Genomic DNA, 17,753 nt, shown 5'->3' on the forward strand with positions numbered 1-17,753 from the left:
CTTACATTATTTTAAATTTGAAAATAATATTAACTAGTTAACATCCACCCGCAAAATATATGAATTGGTACTTTTTTTCCCCATAATTTTTTTATTTTATTATTCTAATCCAAAAAATGTTTTATAATTAAATATTTATATAAATTCATATTTTTTAAATTATATTTTTTCATTATAAAAAAAAAAATTACTAGCTTTTAAGAGTGTGGATTAGAGTTTTCAACTTGTCATCATTATGATAACAACAATTGTGAAAAATGAAGCGAATAATTATCTTATCATATAGCCTATAATCCATTTAGATTAAAAAAAAACAGTGATATATATATATATATATATATATATATATATTAATTTTTACGATGAAAATATTTGTATATTAAAACTAAATTTTACTCTAAATAATTTTAAAATACATTCTACACATTAATAATTGTTTAGTTTGATTATTTATTTTTTAACATATTTTTTAATTTATAAGTTAATTTAAAAATAAATAATTAATTATTTGATAAAATTATTTAAAAGTAACTTCAATAATTTAATTATTTTATTAAAATGTATTTAAAAATAATTTATTTTCTTAAAATGATAAAAAATATATATAATTAAGTATTATATAATAGGATAAAATTAGTATTTTTAAAACTTATAGTATAAAATAATTTTAAAATAATTTTATGATTTATTATTTTTTAAATTTTAAAATTAAATTAAACGCTATTTTATTTATAATTTTTTACTGTATATTTAATTAATTTTTAAACCAAATTAAACACTTTCTAAATACTTTTTTTTTTTATCAAAATACTAATATGTAGACAAAAAATTAGAAATGTGGAAAGGTATAGGAGAAGATGTGTGGCTGAGCAGTAGAGAATCCTCTCTCTCGAGTTAAAAACTTCCAAACTACAATGGTCACCACCTGTCATTCTTTCTCTAGCATTTACCGACCAGAAAAGCAAGAGAAAACCTACTCGTCCTTTTTTTCCCCTTCCAATTTCGCGAGAAAATCACTCGTATTTTTCCCGAGAAATTTATGATCCAAACCGAATGCTTCCCGATTCGATGACGTCCAAGCAATAATTCATCCTCTTTGCAGTACGATGAGGTCAGGCCTTGACCTCTTATTGAACCAAACTATTACATTTTCGATTCCAGACATTGATGGAAGGAGACCGAACCCTTTCTTCAGAGCCAGCAAACGGGAGCGAATCAGAGAAAGTGAAATTGATCGAATGGGAAGATTATGAGCAGGAAGTTGCGAGGTTGTGGAGCCTCTCCTCCGCCCTCAAAGAAGCTAAGGAAAAGAAGCTAAGTCTTCAGCAAAAGCTCAACTCTTTCATTCAGGTAGGGTTTTTTCTTTCTGGGTTTTTTGAAATTGGTTTTTTTTTTTCTATTGGGATTTACTGTCCATTCGGACTGTAGAAGTTGGCTCTGTTTGATTGCTTAGACGATGAAGGAGAAGAAATGAGGGTGAAAATTGTGCATTCTATTGTATTAGGGTTTTACCTATTACTAAAATATGTATAATGTATCTGTCTAGAGCTGCTATTTAGTGGGGATTTTCATGATTTTGTTTTCTAGCTTAACGAGTGGTAAGAAATGAAGAATCTATAATGCTTGCTTGATAAATTGGTGGAACAGTTGAATTTACATTTGTCTTACCTTCAATTTGAATTCTATTTGAAACATGAAAGTTTATAATAATTAGGCTGATAATAAATGAAAACATAAATTTAATTAAAAGAATAAATATGGAGGTGATTCCTTTGCTTTTTGGCGATGTCTTACCTGCTCTTTGTCCTCTTTTCTTCCTTTATGGATTTATTGGGCGTTAATTGATTAGCCCGCGGGTTAGCGGGCGGCAACATGGTGGGCAGGTTGAAGCCAAGTCATTAAGTCGATTGAATGAGCTTGAGGAGATGCGCCAGCGATTGGAAGCCAGAAAATTGGCAATGGAAAGCATATCGTTGAGTTCTAAGGTTTCAGCTGAGGATGCTAAAAAGGAAGAAGAGAGGCTTGGTGTGGAAGTCAAATCTCTGTTGGTTGCTGGTTCTTCTCTTTCCGTAGCTAGCAAGCAACTTCAGGTGATCTTATTTAGTGTGAATTTAGTTATCAAACATTGTGGAAAAATTAATTTGAGACTTACAAACATTGGCAATAGTTTTCAGCTATAAAAAAAATTGAAAGTTTTTTCTTTTTCTCCTAAATATCATTTGAAGTTCACTATATCTTGATTCTTATATGTTGTTGAATGGGATCCATAATACCTTATAAACTTTGAATGTGGAGCAGAAGTGTGTGTGTTAGGTGAATTTAGCAAACAAAATTTTTATTCTTACTCTAAAAGTGTGTGTGTGTGTAGGGTGGTGATATTGCAAGAGTGATATTTGTTAGTGCTAGAGTGAGATATTCTGAGTTTATGTATTGACAAAGTCGTCCTCTTATTGAATTAAATTAAAGCAATTTATTTGACTATCACTAATAATATTTCATTTTATGGGTTCATCTTCATATAGGATAAACATAATAAATTAATTCTTATGGAACTCTCTGATAAAAAAAAATGTATATATATTTCTTTTAAACTTCACGTTTTTTCACAAACTCTTCCTACCACATACCTATGGTATTTGCATCTTATGTTTGCATCATACACATGGGTATGTTTGTGCCACTGTCCGTCAATATACATCCATTTAATGCTATCTATGTTATTGCATATTTATGCTTTCTCAAGAAAACCTTTTGTGGGTTTTAAATTTTTTAAATATATATGTTGCTAATATTGAACACTTGATCATGCCTATATTATAGGAATCAAAGAGGTCACTTTCTGGAGAGAGGGGTTATGGTCGTCTCAGAAACCTGCAGAAGAAGCTAAGAATGAGGCAGCAGTATATGATATCACAAATTTCATTGCTTTATCCAGTAAAGATATCAGCTGGACCTTCAGAGGAGCAAGAGCTTGAATCATTTCCAAGCACTAGTAAATCAGGTAACATGATAGTGAGTTATGAACGAATGAAAATTCTAAGTGTCTGAGCTAAAATGCCAAAAGAAGTTAATGTTCCAGGCAATGATTAAGATTCTTTTCTCTGTTAGTTTTTACAAGCTATGGTATCTTCCTGCATTTTGAATCGTTCAGATATCATGTGGATATGTCCAGTTGGATCAGCTATTAGTTGTAATTTTCAAGGTGTTGTAGAAGAGGTTTCGTCTTCATGCGTTATGTTCTGCTGAATGTCTTAAATTTTGCCAACCACATCATTATTTATATATTTTTCCTATAATATCAACAAGTACGTAGGTATTTTTGAGCATTGCAATTAACTTTATGAGTTCCTTTTTCCTTCTTTAGTTTTTCTAGAGTAACTCTTTGTTTGGGGGCCTTTAACAATGAGCTAAATTAACTAGGTATGCATGACTACCGAGAAATTGTCTTAGAGTATAATCATCTTCCATTGCATTAATCTTGGTTTGGCCTTTTTCTTTTTTTCCTCCCTTCTTTCTGTTTGTGTGGTTTTGCTGCCATGCTATTTTCATAGTATGTGGCGCTATGTGATTTGTGTTTTAACTGAACAATTATTTACCCTGGTAATTATTCTATGATTGTGACTTTCAATACATTGTGAAACCTAGATCTTAAATTTCTTCCTTCAGTCGTTTACTTGTTTCTTTATTTTCATTTCCATGTCTCTCTACCAGGGATCTACACTGGATCTAAACCAACCAATGAAGGATCTTTGACAGTTTTAGGTCTGCATTTGACTATGCTTCCTTTCACAAAGATGAGTTTTTTTACCGACAAGAAGGAAGTCCAGAAGTCTGCAACTGCCCTGGGATATGTTGCACATGTGTGTTCTTCTTTTTCCTCAACATAGTACAATCAGTTTCTGCATCTTTGCCAATATTATTCTGTTGCACACTTCATTGATTTTTCATACTTACGAATTCTGTCACCAATGCATTTCTGAATTTATTTTCAGACAACAAAGCATGTGATGGTTGTGTTTTTATTTATGCAAAAGAGAGCATATTTTTCTTGTTGCAATGTGGCATATGCTTGCTGTTCAGGCAAAATTTTTAAGTGAGTTTACCTAGTCCAATAATTTAAGTTGCGCTTGGTTTTTGCAGGCTGTTTCACTCGTTTCTTCCTACTTAGAAGTTCCTTTGCGTTATCCTGTGCGCTTGGGTGGTTCTCGATCTTTTATTAATGACTACGCACCTTCTGTGGAGCCTACATCATCTGACCTTTTATTGAGTTCATCATCCAATGTGAATACGAAGGCAGTTGAATTTCCCCTCTTTTTGGAAGGTCAAGAAACAACACGAGCAGCTTATGCTGTTTTTCTGTTAAACAAGGTAACATCGGTGATATGAATCCTAAGTTCGCATCAATTGGTCTCTGACTCTTTCCCTATCTACTTTAGAGCTGGATTTCAGGGACTGCATCTTATATTATTTTAATATTCTTAACTCTGCCCCAAAATATTGGTTTATGTCTGGCTCTTCATTAATTTTGTTTTGTCTTGTTCTGTTTGGCAATTTTTCTGGATAATGATATTCTTATTTGAGGAATCCTCTACTAGATGATGGTGGTGATCTGTTCTCGGAACTCCAACATCTCTTCTTTGCTTCCCACCATTTTTTACATGTTTCACTTTTCGAGTTCAACTTTTTGGTGAATCACAGAATTTAGGGGTTGGGGGCTGAGAAGGAGGTATGGTAGCACGTCTTGCAAGCCTCTTAAAATAGGAGAATTATCTGTTAACTGATGCTGTTTTGATAAAATTCTTGCAGAATATAGGTGCATTAGTATAATATTTTAAGTTACAGTTAGCTTCTCTAGTTTTGTTTTTGTGAGTTGGCTTTTCTTAATGTTGTTATGGTGGCTTGTTCCAAATGACTAATATCTTCTGATGGTTGTAGGATTTGGAGCAACTTTTGAATTTTATTGGTGTAAAGAGTTTAGGACCCCGCCATGTGCTGGCTAATTTGAAGGAGCTTACAAGGACAATTCAGTCTGCAGAATTTTTAGAAACATGACCTGATCTTCCTATCATAACCTTAAAGTTAGAAACTTGTAAATGAATTACCTGAATTCATACGAAGGTGCAATTTTTTTTTCTAATGCAGCACCTTGCCACAGATCCTTGTCAATTCCTACATTTGATTGATGGAAGCCAAGATAAATGACTTAAATGAGTTAATGTGGATTCCTTTTTGGATTTCTAGACACCAAGTGTCAGTATTGAGAGTTGCTAGTTTACAAAAGTTTAATGATAAATTTGAGAGATTTTTTTTTTGGCCAAATGTATAGTTGTATTTTTATTTTATTTTATTTTTTGAAATACATGATAATTAGGTATGTTTAGGGATTTTCAGGTAGTTCTCCCTGTGGGCATTCTGGGGAAACCCTTTCCTGTTTTTGCCGTAATCATATGTGATATTTACTTTTAACAGTTTGACATGCTTGTTCTTGGCTGGGACTGAATTCCCAATACTGGTTTCTATTCCACCAGAACTTAGAAGAGTAGCAAAGCTATATCAAGTTGTGTGCAGGGCATCCATAGGTGCCAAAGCAATGAAAAGCAGTTATGAATGGTGCATAGGTCCATTAATCATTGTCAGTTCACCATCTGTTGCCTAGCTGTCTCCATTGCATAGTACTAATTATCTTCAGGGGTTGTGATGGGTAGCCAACTCTCCTGTTGTGCTTGTTCTTGAAAACCCTGATAGGATATTTATCGACGAAAAATCTGTAAAACACCCACGAATTTTGATAGGGAATAAGTTAGATATGTAGTCTCAACATATGCAATTTTATGCCGAGAAATGTTGTCTTACACTATTTGAAGTGGTTCCACAAAATTCCATAGCTGTTTTGGCTTGCTGTGGAGTCGAACCATAGCAACATACTCTGTTCTCTATCCCCTTTCTCATCTGTAATTACATTAGCCTGGAGATAGGTGGGTTTCCCTTATTTGTTGCCCAATAACTCAAAATCCCACTCGCCATGGTGATTTGATGATTGTGAAGTCATCTACGAAATAATCCAAGTTAAATAAACCTCTTAACCTTTGCAATAGTTATTGCGACTTGAACGTAAATTTTTTGTCACAAATTACAACCTCACATAGAAAGCTGCAACACCGTCAGAGTTATTGCATGGTAGCTCTCTTGGATTGAAAACCTCACCCTTTTTTACTAGGAAAGCACGAGTAATTGTTGGAAAAACAAAAAAAAAAAAAAGTGGAAAAGTTGAAGGGAGAAAATGAAATGAAGAGGAGAAAATGACCAGAAGACTGGTCTGGTCAAGGGAGATCTGAACATCTCTGCCTTGGTTTGAGGTCCAAACATGATCATCATATCCTCATCCAATCTTGTAGTTGTCATAACTGCTTGGACCCTCAAGATTGTTTCTGCTAACTCGTAAGTCAATATAAATCCATTTATTAGAAGAGTTTCCCTACCTCTCCCCCTGTCTCTCCATGCATGTCCATATAGCTATGGAGGGATTCAAGAACAAGAAAGATGCAACGACGCATGTCAGCTGTTTCTCACGGAATGGTTTGAACCGTGAACTGAATTGGGATAGACTCGGGACCAAATTAGGTCAATGGTTTCAGGATTGGAAGGCTAGTTCCGGTTTTCTTCTTTCTTGAACCGGAACCAAAGTTGGCCCAAAACGGGCTTGATTTTAAAATTATTAATTTTCTCTTTTAAAAAAAAAATTATATTAGGTCCTTTTGATTTTTTTAAATTAAAAAATAAATAAATGATTTCTTATAAATTTATATCTTACAATTTATCAAATATTAATATTGTTATGAATTTTAAAAATTTTAAACCAGACCGAAACCTTTATGCATCGTTGCAAACTGAAATCATTTCAAACCATAACCGGTCCAATCCGTGAGGTTGACCAAACCGTTCCAACCCATGGCCAGGCCTAGATCCTTAAATGCCAGAACTTTGTGAACTTGTATGCTTGTAAATTTTATATCAATAAACAAGAGGCATCAAGTACCTCTTTTTAAGGAGAGAAGAATCCAAAAAAGAACAGAATCTACTGAAAATATTGCAATTTGCAAGAAGCAAAGTCCTTGTGCACTTAGATTTAAGTTATTGCTATGCCTTTCTTGAATCATGATGGGAAGATACTGGTGTAATATTATCCAGCATCGGCGTTAGAAGCTAGTCTTGTTTTTGGCAGCTGCCTTAGAAGCTAGTCTTGTTTTTGGCAGCTGCCTTTTATTCTCCGTTATTCCTTGTTGAATTTTGGCCTGCTTCTCTCGAGAATTTGACTTTTCATGACATTTTGGCTCAATGCTATGTTTAATTTTATGAAGAATAATATGATATTCGCGCTTAATTAGAAGATATAAAGTAAATTATAAGTCCAAATCCCCATTTTAACACAAAAAAAATCCTAATCCAACCCTATTTATTTTATTTTTTTCTTTCAAATTTCAATCGCAAAGCCCAGTGTGGGAATCGGAATCCATGCATATTAATTAAACAGTAAAAGGTCAATATAAAAAGATTATTTATTCAGGTAGTAGGAAGGAAAAGACTTACATTTGACATATGGAAAAAGATTGAGGAAAAGAAATTCAAAAGTCTGGTGATTTGGATTTCTTCTGGTTGAAGGTAGAAAAAGATTTATATGTGACATCTGGAAGGAAGAAGATTATGGAAAAAGAATTCCAGTGCTTTTGAGGAAAAGAGAGGCAGATTTTGTTTTGTTTTTATTAGTCTATGTGAGAGTAGGATTGCGATGGAACCTCACTTCCAAAAGGATTTTCGGTTCAATTCCTACTTCTCTGAGTTATTATTATTATTATTATTATTATTATTATTATTATTATTTTCTCTTAAATCCCATTATTTCAAACACTTTTTGATCAACTAATCCATCGTCTGGTGGTTTCTAATCCATTTATTTTGCATTTCAGATTATGGGTTCTTGTTAATTCCTCCTTTTATTCTAGGTTGTTATTCACATATACAAATTACTACCCATTTCTTATGCAGAGATGGAAAGAAGAAAGTGGGAGGATTTAGAAATGAACTGTTTGATGAATGTGCTTCAAAGAGTAGGCATGGAATCATTGCTATTGGATGTACCATTCGTGTGCAAGTCATGGTGTAAAGCAAGCCTTGATCCTCTGTGCTGGGAGAGCCTTAATTTTCCTCCTGATCTATCATTTGACCGCTTTACAGAAAGATTTATGGATGTGTATAGAGGGAAATCAATGTGTTTGACAGCATTCACAAAGCTCATTATAGATCACAGCCATAGAAAAGCTACTCTTCTTAGTCCCCCATATTGCTTCTCAGAAGAAGAGTTCAAGTATGCTGCAAATGAATAAGTCATCTGATGCTCAAAAGTTATGCTCGGAACAAACATACAATGTTAAAAAAATTCTTAATATATATGTTGTATGCAGATGTCCTGCCTTAACAACTTTGGATCTTCAGCACGTATATCTAACGATGGTCATTGATCGTCCAAGAATCGTTGAACAACTCATAGGAAAGTGGAGGAATCTGAAGGAACTGTATTGGTTTGGGGTTGGCATCCTTGGCGTTGCAGTAGCTGTGATATGTAATTTAAAGTCAAGATTTTTGAAATGTGTTGCTTTCAGGGGCTTTCTCATCAGTATAAATGAAGTGTGATGAGCATCCTGTAAGGATCACAACCATTTTTCTTTCCTTTTGCTATCTAATTGCAATAATTACTAGTGAATATTCTTAAAAGTAGGTGATGGATGAAGACTTGGTCCATTATAAATTTTAGACACATATATAAGTTTAGCTTATTTTATAAGGTGACTTGAGTTGAGTTTCTTATAATATATTATCACTAATCACTATTGAAAATCCAAGTTTTTTCCTGCATTTATTTATTAATTAAATGGGTGTTCAAGAAAGTTTTTTTGAATGGGTAAGCATGAGATTTGTTCCTTATATGGTGATGACCTGGAGACTGCTGTACATTTATTCTTTAGATGCCCGAGAGTGGCTGAGGTTTGGTATGCCAGCCCACTCCCAATGCATGAAGGCTTCGGTGTTTGGATGGCAAGGGACTCTGGAACAGGTTCTCGCTCGAGTGTTGGAAATGGATGCAAAGGACTTCTTGGAGCTTTTCGGCTTGGGCCATTTTGCAAGCTAGAAATGCTGTCATTTTTAATTGAGTTGTATTTGAGGTGCACAATATTATCTCATCAAGTTCAAAGCTTTGGATAGATTAACAAATGGTTGGTCTTGCACCAGAGATTGAAAAATTTTCCCCTTCTATCCTCGCAGATGGAAAAAAAAAAAAAAAGTGCCCTCTCTCAAATCTCAATTCAGTCCACAGCACGGTCCACACAAAATGGTGGTCCCAATGTTGAAAGTGACAGGCTTGTACTTTTAGTAAGTCTGTCTAAACTGGAAACTGCATTTTGAAGAATTTACAGAAACAGTGCCGTATGTGTTCACAGAGAGAATAGCTGACCTTTTTGACATGAATTTAATGGCAGTGGGATGAAGAGCAAGGCTCCATTTTCCATTGCCTTTTGACTGCCCTTTATTTATTTATTTTTATTTTCCTTCTCCCTGTTTCTCTCTTTCTCTTGGTTGCAGGGTAAAGCTAGTGCCTTTCCATGGATCGCGCTGGAAGTGTTGTTGTCACAGTGAGAAGCCAGGTTTTCTATCTTCCTTTAATATTTTTCTACCTTCCTTTATTTGCATTATGCTGCATTTTCCTTTTGTTTCATACTTTCTTGTTCTGTTTTCTTTGTTCTCTGTTCAGTTTTTGTGTTATTTTTTAATGGGTGTTTTTGAGTTTTTTTTTTTTCCATATTTGTTGGACTTGGACCCATGTATGTGCCCACCACCATTGTTTGTTTGTTTGTGATCAATGTTTGGCAGAAAAAGGTTAGAAAACTTAACAGGACCTTGGACCTTTTCCATGTGCTAGAATTCTAGAAAATAGATTGGTAGGTGAAAACTTGTGTAGTGTAACCTTTAGATCTGTAGCCTGGTCCTGGATTGAAATTCGAAATTTTTTTTTTTTGGTCTGTTGGGTGAGTGTTCTGTGTACTCCACCCAGTATTTGAAAGATTGCTACTTCAACCCACCTCATAAGGTTAGAAAACTTAGGGCTCATGGGTGATGGGTCAAGTGACATGATGGCTGCAAATTGTATTATCTCTGTGCAGGGGAACCATGTTGGTAACTGAGATCCTATCCAGATTCCTTAATCCACTTAAATATGTTTGCAGTGGAATGTTTATTTTCATGATTTTAGTGAGCTCTACTGTTCAGCTATGAGATTTTTCATTTTAAGCTGTTGTGAAGTGACGTGCTCTGTGCTCTGTTCTGTTTTCATCTTTTATTTATATATAGGATGGAGAAGAAAAGTGTTATAAAATCAAGATGGATACCCCAATCTCCAAGCTCCTTCGTTGTTTTTGTGAATACAAGCAATTGGAATATGATAATGTGGTGTTTTTAATCAAAGGCAAACGCTTCAAAGATAAGAAAACACCAGCTGAACTCAATCTCAAGGATGGTGTTCAAATTGAAGCCTTCATGCACCAGAATGGAGGAGGTTGCAATGGCATTTTAGTCCTGAAAGTTGGCTAATAGAGTTTTAATGATGTCAAGTTTGTACTCAATCAGCATTAAATTAATAGATATTTGTTCTTAAACCTGGTTTATGTTATGGCATGACTTGTGGCTTAGAGTGTGTTTGGATGTCCTATGGAAACAAAGTTGCTTTTCACAATGCTTCTGTGACATGATTTTTAGCAGTCTTAAGGTTTGTTGTGTTATTAGAATACCAAGTACGTTGGCTTTCGGTGCTTTTTTGTGAAACTGTTACTTGTGGTCCAATGAGTGGTTATATTAGCATTCTTTGAACCAAATGAGTTTGCAATCCCGTACGTCGTATGATAGGCTTAATTTCAATTATTGTCCTTCAACTTATATGATTATTTCATTGTCGTCCCTTAACTCTAATGTGTATTATAAAAATCATTCAATTTCAATTTGATACCATCAAAAGTCTTTTTAACCAAATTTTATTAAAAATTTCAACTAAAAGTTGAGTTAATTTTTGTCTAAAGCTCTCAATTTAAGGTCCGCCAGTGAGTTGAGCGTACCTAGATATTGATCTTTTGGGATCTCACATAAAATGTGGAGTGTATGTGCGTAGCACTTGTATAAAATAAGGAGTCTTAGTAAAATTGCTATAGTTTTATCAAGATACTGAGTTTTGTCCCTGAGTATTATGTATATGTGATTCAATCTTTGAAAAAAAAAAATCACTTTAAGTGATATTGTATTAAAGTTATAAAATTTTGGTAATATAAATTAAAATTGAAAAAACGATACTAAAATAATCTTGTAAATTAAGGGATTATGTATAAAATAAAACTTGGTTTTTTATAAAATTTCAAGCACTCACCTTTGAAAGTAATAAAAGAAGAAATCTGAACAATGATATCAAGCTGCAAGAGAAGAGAAACTATAAAAATGTTAAGCATTAAATGCTTGTATTCCTACGAATTCACAAGAGAGTGAAAGGGGTGTGGGAAAGGCACAAGACATACTTATCCATTGGAGATTGTGTTTTTCCATGTTCGGAGTGCTCTCTGCTCTGTATGTCTTACATCAAAACAGATAGCGTAAGAATATTAATCTCTTAAACATTCAAAAGTATTTAAATTTTCTTTTTCTCATTCCCTCTTTTGCCAACTTAATATAATTTTTAAAAATTTTTTCTATTAAAAAGTTTCCATTTTTTGAGGGCAATTGTATTTTGTACTATTAAAAGGCAAAAAAAATGTTTTAAGTAATACTCAGAAATAAAAAATAGACAGGTTAAGATATCTCTTATTTTTATTTTTTATTTTTCATTCTCTCTAAAGCCTATTTAACAGTTTTTTCTGATGAAAAATTCCCATTTCCTTAAAAAAAAAAAAAATTTTGCTTTATGACAAGAAAAAAAATTTTCATTTTAGCATTTGAAGTGAGGACGAATATACTAACACTAAGACTAAGATATGTTTGGTAGAAGGTAAAAAATTATGGATTAATCGTTACCTTTTAACATTTAAGAATAATAATTATCATATAAATATTAATAAAATAATCAATTAAAAGTAATAATTACTTCTTATTAATTTCGTACCAAACAGTTTATAAAAATTTGATCTTGTTAAAAACAAAAAAAAAACAGTGAAATAAAAGTATAAGACACAAATCCCTGAATTAATTTAGGTAATTTCAATGCTTAACCTGATTTAGTCTGAAATCATATCACTCAATTGTCAAATTCATGTTTGATTCACCAATCTTTAATCCTCCCTACAGAAAAGAAAAAGTAATTTCAATGAAATCGCATTATTCAAAGATTGGACAAGGGCACTGAACAAATGGATCCTGAGGTGCAACACAAGGACACTGGACAAATGGGTTAAGTCCCAAGCTAACCTGAATAAATTCATCATCTATATATTTATAATTTATTGTGGCAGGTTCCCGGTGTTCGGACCAACCGGAAAATGTCTCGCCGGAAAGATCCAGCTCAATTTGTTTAGATCTCAGACTGACCCAACAAACTTTTCTCTTCTCAGGATTTTTTTTTTCCTTAGGAAATTGGATATTCTACTCTTAATGGGCTCTGTTCTAGCCGATGGCCGAAGCGTTTTCAGCTTTTAGTTTTCACCCGTAATAACCATACGTGAAGCCCATTGAGATTTTGAAAATTTTAATTTATCATCTCAAAATTAAAAAATAACTAATAAATTTATTTACAATAAATATTCCCTTATAATTTAAATTAAAAACTTTATTCTTTGTGAATTTTAATTTTAATATAATAATAAATTTAAATTTTTTTAAATTGTGAAATATTTTCTTTATCAATTTGTGATGTCACTGGCTAAATTCTTAAACCTGAAAATGGTGTTTTTGTGATTTTACTAAATTTTGACTAATGGACCTCAACTTTGGAGCTTTGTGAATTGTGTGGAGGGCTAATGACATGATTACAATCTCCTTCTAGTCCAAAGTTTCTGCATTTATTTTCAGTTTTCACATTCAACTTGGTGGTGGTGGGCTTCTTTATAATATTTGAACGCAAAGACCTCTTTACAAAAAATCCTTGGATCGATGGTGGACAACAAAAGATGTCAAAACCTGCATGAATAATACTAAATAAATCCAGATCACGCAGTTGAACGCAAAAGGAGAATCTTGCAAGGCCAACACAACTGTCCAAAAACTCCCCACTACCTTACTACTACACAAATGTGTCATTGGTTAATTACTTTTGATTTATTAATTATATATATGGGTAATACGTCACTGGAAACGCCACCTTTCGCTCCCCAAAGTCACCCTCTTCCTTGTGGTAACATGGCCGTGACGGTTTTCTTACACTGTCCTCTTCCTTCATCATCTTCAAAATCTTTTGCCACCCTCTCTTTCTTCTCTTTTGCTTGGTGATCATAATCTTTCATTCATGCAGATAGTTATAAATCCTCAGATATGTGTAGTTCAATGGGGTTGGTCTCAGTGCCTATTATTGCACTTTGTTTTTATCTTCTGCTAAGCCCACTTCTTGTTCATGGGGATATACAAACGACTCTCCAAGGGCCCTTTAAGCCCGTGACTGTGCCTCTTGACAAGAGCTTTCGTGGGAATGCTGTGGACTTGCCAGATACTGACCCTCGAGTACGGAGGAGGGTTCAAGATTTTGAGCCTGAGCAAATTTCTGTGTCTCTCTCTGCAACCCATGATTCAGTTTGGATTTCTTGGATCACAGGTCTCTTTTCCCATTGTTTCTTTATTTTTCTACTGCAGCCCTTTGGCTTGATTCGCATGGATAAGGTAATAGCCATTTGAATTTTGCTTCCCTTCTGTGCCCTTCTGTGCTCTTAGAAGCAAGTTGGAATTTGCTTTCGTTTGCGATAATTTTAGAAAAATATCAAATTAGATAGTTAATTCAAGGAGTTTTAGTCAATGAGATGGTGATTTGGTTGTAGTCAATTCAGAAAATACTATTCCATCGAAGTTGTTAGAAACTGTAAAGTGAAATCTTGACAGTGTCCAAATGATTGAAGTAAATTTATCAGTAATATCCAACCTCAGCTTACAAGTTTAGGTTTTCAAAATTTTCAACTTAGATTAATACTGTACTTCAGAATTTCACTTATAGCCACCATTAAGTGCCCAGAAGGTCATTACCCATTTAAACTTGGTGTACAGTATTTCAAATACTTGGTGTGCACTATTTGCAATTATTTTTCTGCAGTTGCTGTGGATGGATTAATGGAGGAAGAATTAGCTAGTTAGTGGCATCAAGTTAATTCTGGGTTACACCAAATTTAAAAAATTGATTCTATAAAACATGCTGTTATATTTAATGAATTAGTATTTTCTAGGATTGATTAACAAATATAGGCACATTACAGACAAGAAGAGCTTAATTCATTTAGTTTTTCTATACTAGGAAAGCCTGAGGAAATTGATAGTTTGCAATTGATGAACACATGGGTCTGTTCTTGATTAGTTCTTCTGTGTTGTGCTGTTAATTGATGTTGTTTGGATTAAATTTGCAGGCCAATATCAAATTGGGGCCAACATAAGACCACTAAATCCAAGCACTGTAGCTAGCGTTGTTGGATATGGAACGTCAAGATTTCAGTTAACTCATCAAGCTACTGGTTATTCTCTTGTTTACAATCAATTGTATCCTTTTGAGGGCCTGCAAAACTATAGTTCTGGAATTATTCACCATGTTCTTCTCACAGGTATAAATGCTACATATTTCATTGCAGTAATGTTATACTCTATTAATTACATCATTTTGGGTAGCTTGTAACCAAGGTCTATACTTATTCTATTAATATATGTTTCTGCAGGGTTGAAACCTAAAACACAATATTATTATCAGTGTGGAGATCCTTCTATACCAGCAATGAGTAATATTTATCATTTCAGGACTATGCCAGCTTCAGGTCCCAATAATTACCCCAGCAGAATAGCAATAGTGGGAGACTTAGGTCTTACATATAATACAACTTCAACAGTTGATCACATGTTCAGAAACTATCCTGATCTTCTTTTATTGATTGGAGATGTTACTTATGCTAACTTGTATCTCACTAATGGAACTGGGTCTGATTGCTACTCTTGTGCATTTTCACAAACTCCCATTCATGAGACATATCAGCCTCGCTGGGACTACTGGGGAAGGTAAAACTGTAGCTTCTCATTACTCAAAGTTACATTTTTTTTTCCACTCTCTACTAATATGTACTATGAAATGACATAGTTTCAGTAGTTTATTTATATAGCAGTTAATGGAACTATAATTGCTATCAAGCAGGAATGATGTGGTTCTTGCCTTTATTGAAATGTTAAAAACTGGTTAAACTAGAAAATGGGGCCTGAAAGAAATTGTACTAAGAAAATATTGTATGAGCTTAAAACTGGTGTTATATCTGGTTTCAATTATTGGCTACATTATTTTGTACTATTCCTTAATTCACACTACTCTTTAGCTAGCCAGATTGGTGATTGATGAATGATGACCCTAGGCAGTATGCCTTGTGAGCATGCCAAGTTGCAGTCGTAACCATTCTCTGCTTTTCATTCAATTTCAACCAGCTCTCGAGTAATAACAATACTAAACGAAATCAACAATCAGCTCACTTCTGAGAAATTTAGTTTCTTCTATTATTAACCATTAGGTACTTGTCATCAGGTACATGCAGCCTGTAATATCTATAATTCCAATTATGGTGGTTGAAGGGAACCATGAGATAGAACAACAGGCTGAAAATCAAACATTTGTTGCTTATAGTTCTCGATTTGCATTCCCATCAAAAGAGAGTGGATCGCCGTCCACATTCTATTATTCTTTTAATGCTGGGGGAATACATTTTATAATGTTGGGTGCCTACATTTTCTATAACAAATCAGGTAAATGTTTCAGTTCAAACCATTTCTAGACCTTTACCTATCATTCAGTGTTCATACACATGGTTTATGTATCAATTAGCAAACATCTTTGGGGAGTAACTGGAATTTCATGAAAAAGGAAGAAAGAAATGTCTTTGTTTTTACCTCATGTTGTCTTTGTCTTTACCTCATGTATAACAAATACAAATAAACTGAGTTCCTCCAATCTTTCTGCAGCTGATCAGTACAAGTGGTTGGAGAGAGATCTAGCTAAAGTTGACAGGGAAGTTACTCCATGGTTGGTGGCTACATGGCATCCTCCCTGGTATAGCACCTACAGGGCACATTACAGAGAAGCAGAGTGTATGAGGGTAGAAATGGAAGAATTGCTGTATAAGTATGGTGTTGACATTGTCTTCAATGGACATGTAAGTGTCAAATTCGGCCTGAAAATGATCGATTTTTGCTAACAGCTGTTTTGTCACTCGATTTTCAGCATTTGATCAATATTTGCCTTTTCTTTTCCTTCTCATCATCTAAATTCTGCCTGTGTTATATGTAAGATAGGAATAAAATTTTACTCTTTGAAGCTGATTTGAATGCATTTAGAGAAGGATGGGATTTATTATGTTTCCAATGGCGACCAGGTACATGCCTACGAGAGGTCTAACCGAGTGTATAACTACACTTTGGATCCTTGTGGCCCTGTTTATATCACAATTGGTGATGGTGGAAATAGAGAGAAGATGGCAATTACACATGCTGATGAACCCGGAAACTGCCCAGATCCATCCACCACGCCAGATGATTACATGGGAGGTTTCTGTGCATTCAATTTTACATCAGGCCCAGCAGCAGGAAAATTCTGTTGGGACAGGCAACCTGATTATAGTGCATACAGAGAAAGTAGCTTTGGTCATGGGATTTTGGAGGTAAGTACTTCTCTGTGTACCTTTGATCATGTGTCACAGACGCTCATAAGTTCATAAAAAAAATGTTTTTTTTTTTGGCTTGTTACTGACTGAGACGGTGAGATGAGAAAATGGAAACTTTTGAACTTAATTGTCTCAACCATTCTTTAACCTAAGTAATTTTGCTCAAATAGCACTTCTGCTTTCATAGCCACAGCTGAACAACCTCATAGAAGAAACTATTTCTTATATCTTAGTGATTCTAATGGGAACCTGTCTGAATTATACGTCCCTACAAATAAATCATTTAATTGTGTGGTTGAGACCATACAAATAACTGAACTCTGATAGGTGTATAGGTATTTTTCATCTGCATGCTGAAGAATGCAAACTAATGTTGCCATGCAACTTTGCAGGTTAAAAATGAGTCTCATGCTCTGTGGACTTGGCACCGGAATCAGGACTTTTACAGCACTGCTGGAGACCAAATTTACATAGTAAGGCAGCCTGAAGAGTGCCCTGTTGAATTAAAGGTAATTAAGCTCTGGAGTAATAATAGCATTCTGATTTTAATGCACGAGAAACTCAGAAATGACTTTGACATCTTCTTGTCTTGTCTTCATTAGAAGGTTTTTCCATGAGTGCTGGGATCAGACGTAGAAGCACCTGAAGATATTGAGAAGCAAAAATGAAAAGACTCGAGTGCGCATCCTATCTTGAATACAATACCAGGATTAAGTTTGATATACATGTAATACAATTTAATAATCTCATTGTTCTTATAGATTTACATGAAATATATCTTTCCATAATATTAATATTTTTTTTGTGAGCTGCAAAAAAAACTCTTCAGGTGTAATGGTCATCGCCCTA

The 17,753-nt window shown here is 34.1% G+C and overlaps 4 protein-coding genes across 8 annotated transcripts; all 4 read left to right on the plus strand.

The window, feature by feature from the left end:
• The first annotated feature begins 913 nt into the window (after nt 1–913).
• On the plus strand, nt 914–5,319 carry LOC110636201 (vacuolar protein sorting 38). 3 transcript variants are annotated; one of them, XM_021785779.2, is made up of 6 exons: nt 914–1,350; nt 1,884–2,090; nt 2,821–3,001; nt 3,712–3,860; nt 4,141–4,368; nt 4,936–5,319. In XM_021785779.2, the coding sequence occupies exons 1-6, from the start codon at nt 1,168–1,170 to the stop codon at nt 5,050–5,052; spliced, it is 1,065 nt and encodes a 354-aa protein (XP_021641471.1). In that variant the 5' UTR covers nt 914–1,167; the 3' UTR covers nt 5,053–5,319. The 3 variants fall into 3 exon arrangements, with proteins under 3 accessions (XP_021641471.1, XP_021641472.1, XP_021641473.1); XM_021785780.2 differs by having other exon boundaries at nt 1,202–1,350; nt 1,850–2,090; XM_021785781.2 differs by having other exon boundaries at nt 1,202–1,350; nt 1,862–2,090.
• Nucleotides 5,320–7,902: 2,583 nt separating this feature from the next.
• On the plus strand, nt 7,903–9,203 carry LOC131173841 (F-box/LRR-repeat protein At3g48880-like). Its single transcript, XM_058136408.1, has 2 exons — nt 7,903–8,362; nt 8,460–9,203. The coding sequence occupies exons 1-2, from the start codon at nt 8,046–8,048 to the stop codon at nt 8,686–8,688; spliced, it is 546 nt and encodes a 181-aa protein (XP_057992391.1). The 5' UTR covers nt 7,903–8,045; the 3' UTR covers nt 8,689–9,203.
• Nucleotides 9,204–9,462: 259 nt separating this feature from the next.
• On the plus strand, nt 9,463–10,872 carry LOC110636225 (small ubiquitin-related modifier 2-like). 2 transcript variants are annotated; one of them, XM_021785840.2, is made up of 2 exons: nt 9,463–9,698; nt 10,402–10,872. In XM_021785840.2, exons 1-2 carry the CDS (start codon nt 9,657–9,659, stop codon nt 10,639–10,641), a joined length of 282 nt encoding a protein of 93 aa, XP_021641532.1. In that variant the 5' UTR covers nt 9,463–9,656; the 3' UTR covers nt 10,642–10,872. The 2 variants fall into 2 exon arrangements, with proteins under 2 accessions (XP_021641532.1, XP_021641531.1); XM_021785839.2 differs by lacking the exon at nt 9,463–9,698 and adding an exon at nt 9,746–10,223.
• Nucleotides 10,873–13,362: 2,490 nt separating this feature from the next.
• Nucleotides 13,363–17,703, plus strand: LOC110636204 (purple acid phosphatase 15). Of its 2 annotated transcripts, none has more exons than XM_021785787.2 (8): nt 13,363–13,828; nt 14,625–14,816; nt 14,928–15,261; nt 15,773–15,990; nt 16,207–16,397; nt 16,617–16,901; nt 17,297–17,413; nt 17,507–17,703. In XM_021785787.2, the coding sequence occupies exons 1-8, from the start codon at nt 13,552–13,554 to the stop codon at nt 17,519–17,521; spliced, it is 1,629 nt and encodes a 542-aa protein (XP_021641479.2). In that variant the 5' UTR covers nt 13,363–13,551; the 3' UTR covers nt 17,522–17,703. The 2 variants fall into 2 exon arrangements, with proteins under 2 accessions (XP_021641479.2, XP_021641480.2); XM_021785788.2 differs by having other exon boundaries at nt 17,510–17,703.
• The last annotated feature ends 50 nt before the right edge of the window (nt 17,704–17,753 follow it).

Source organism: Hevea brasiliensis, chromosome 15 (assembly GCF_030052815.1).
Source record: "Hevea brasiliensis isolate MT/VB/25A 57/8 chromosome 15, ASM3005281v1, whole genome shotgun sequence".
NCBI classification, from domain to species: domain Eukaryota; kingdom Viridiplantae; phylum Streptophyta; class Magnoliopsida; order Malpighiales; family Euphorbiaceae; genus Hevea; species Hevea brasiliensis.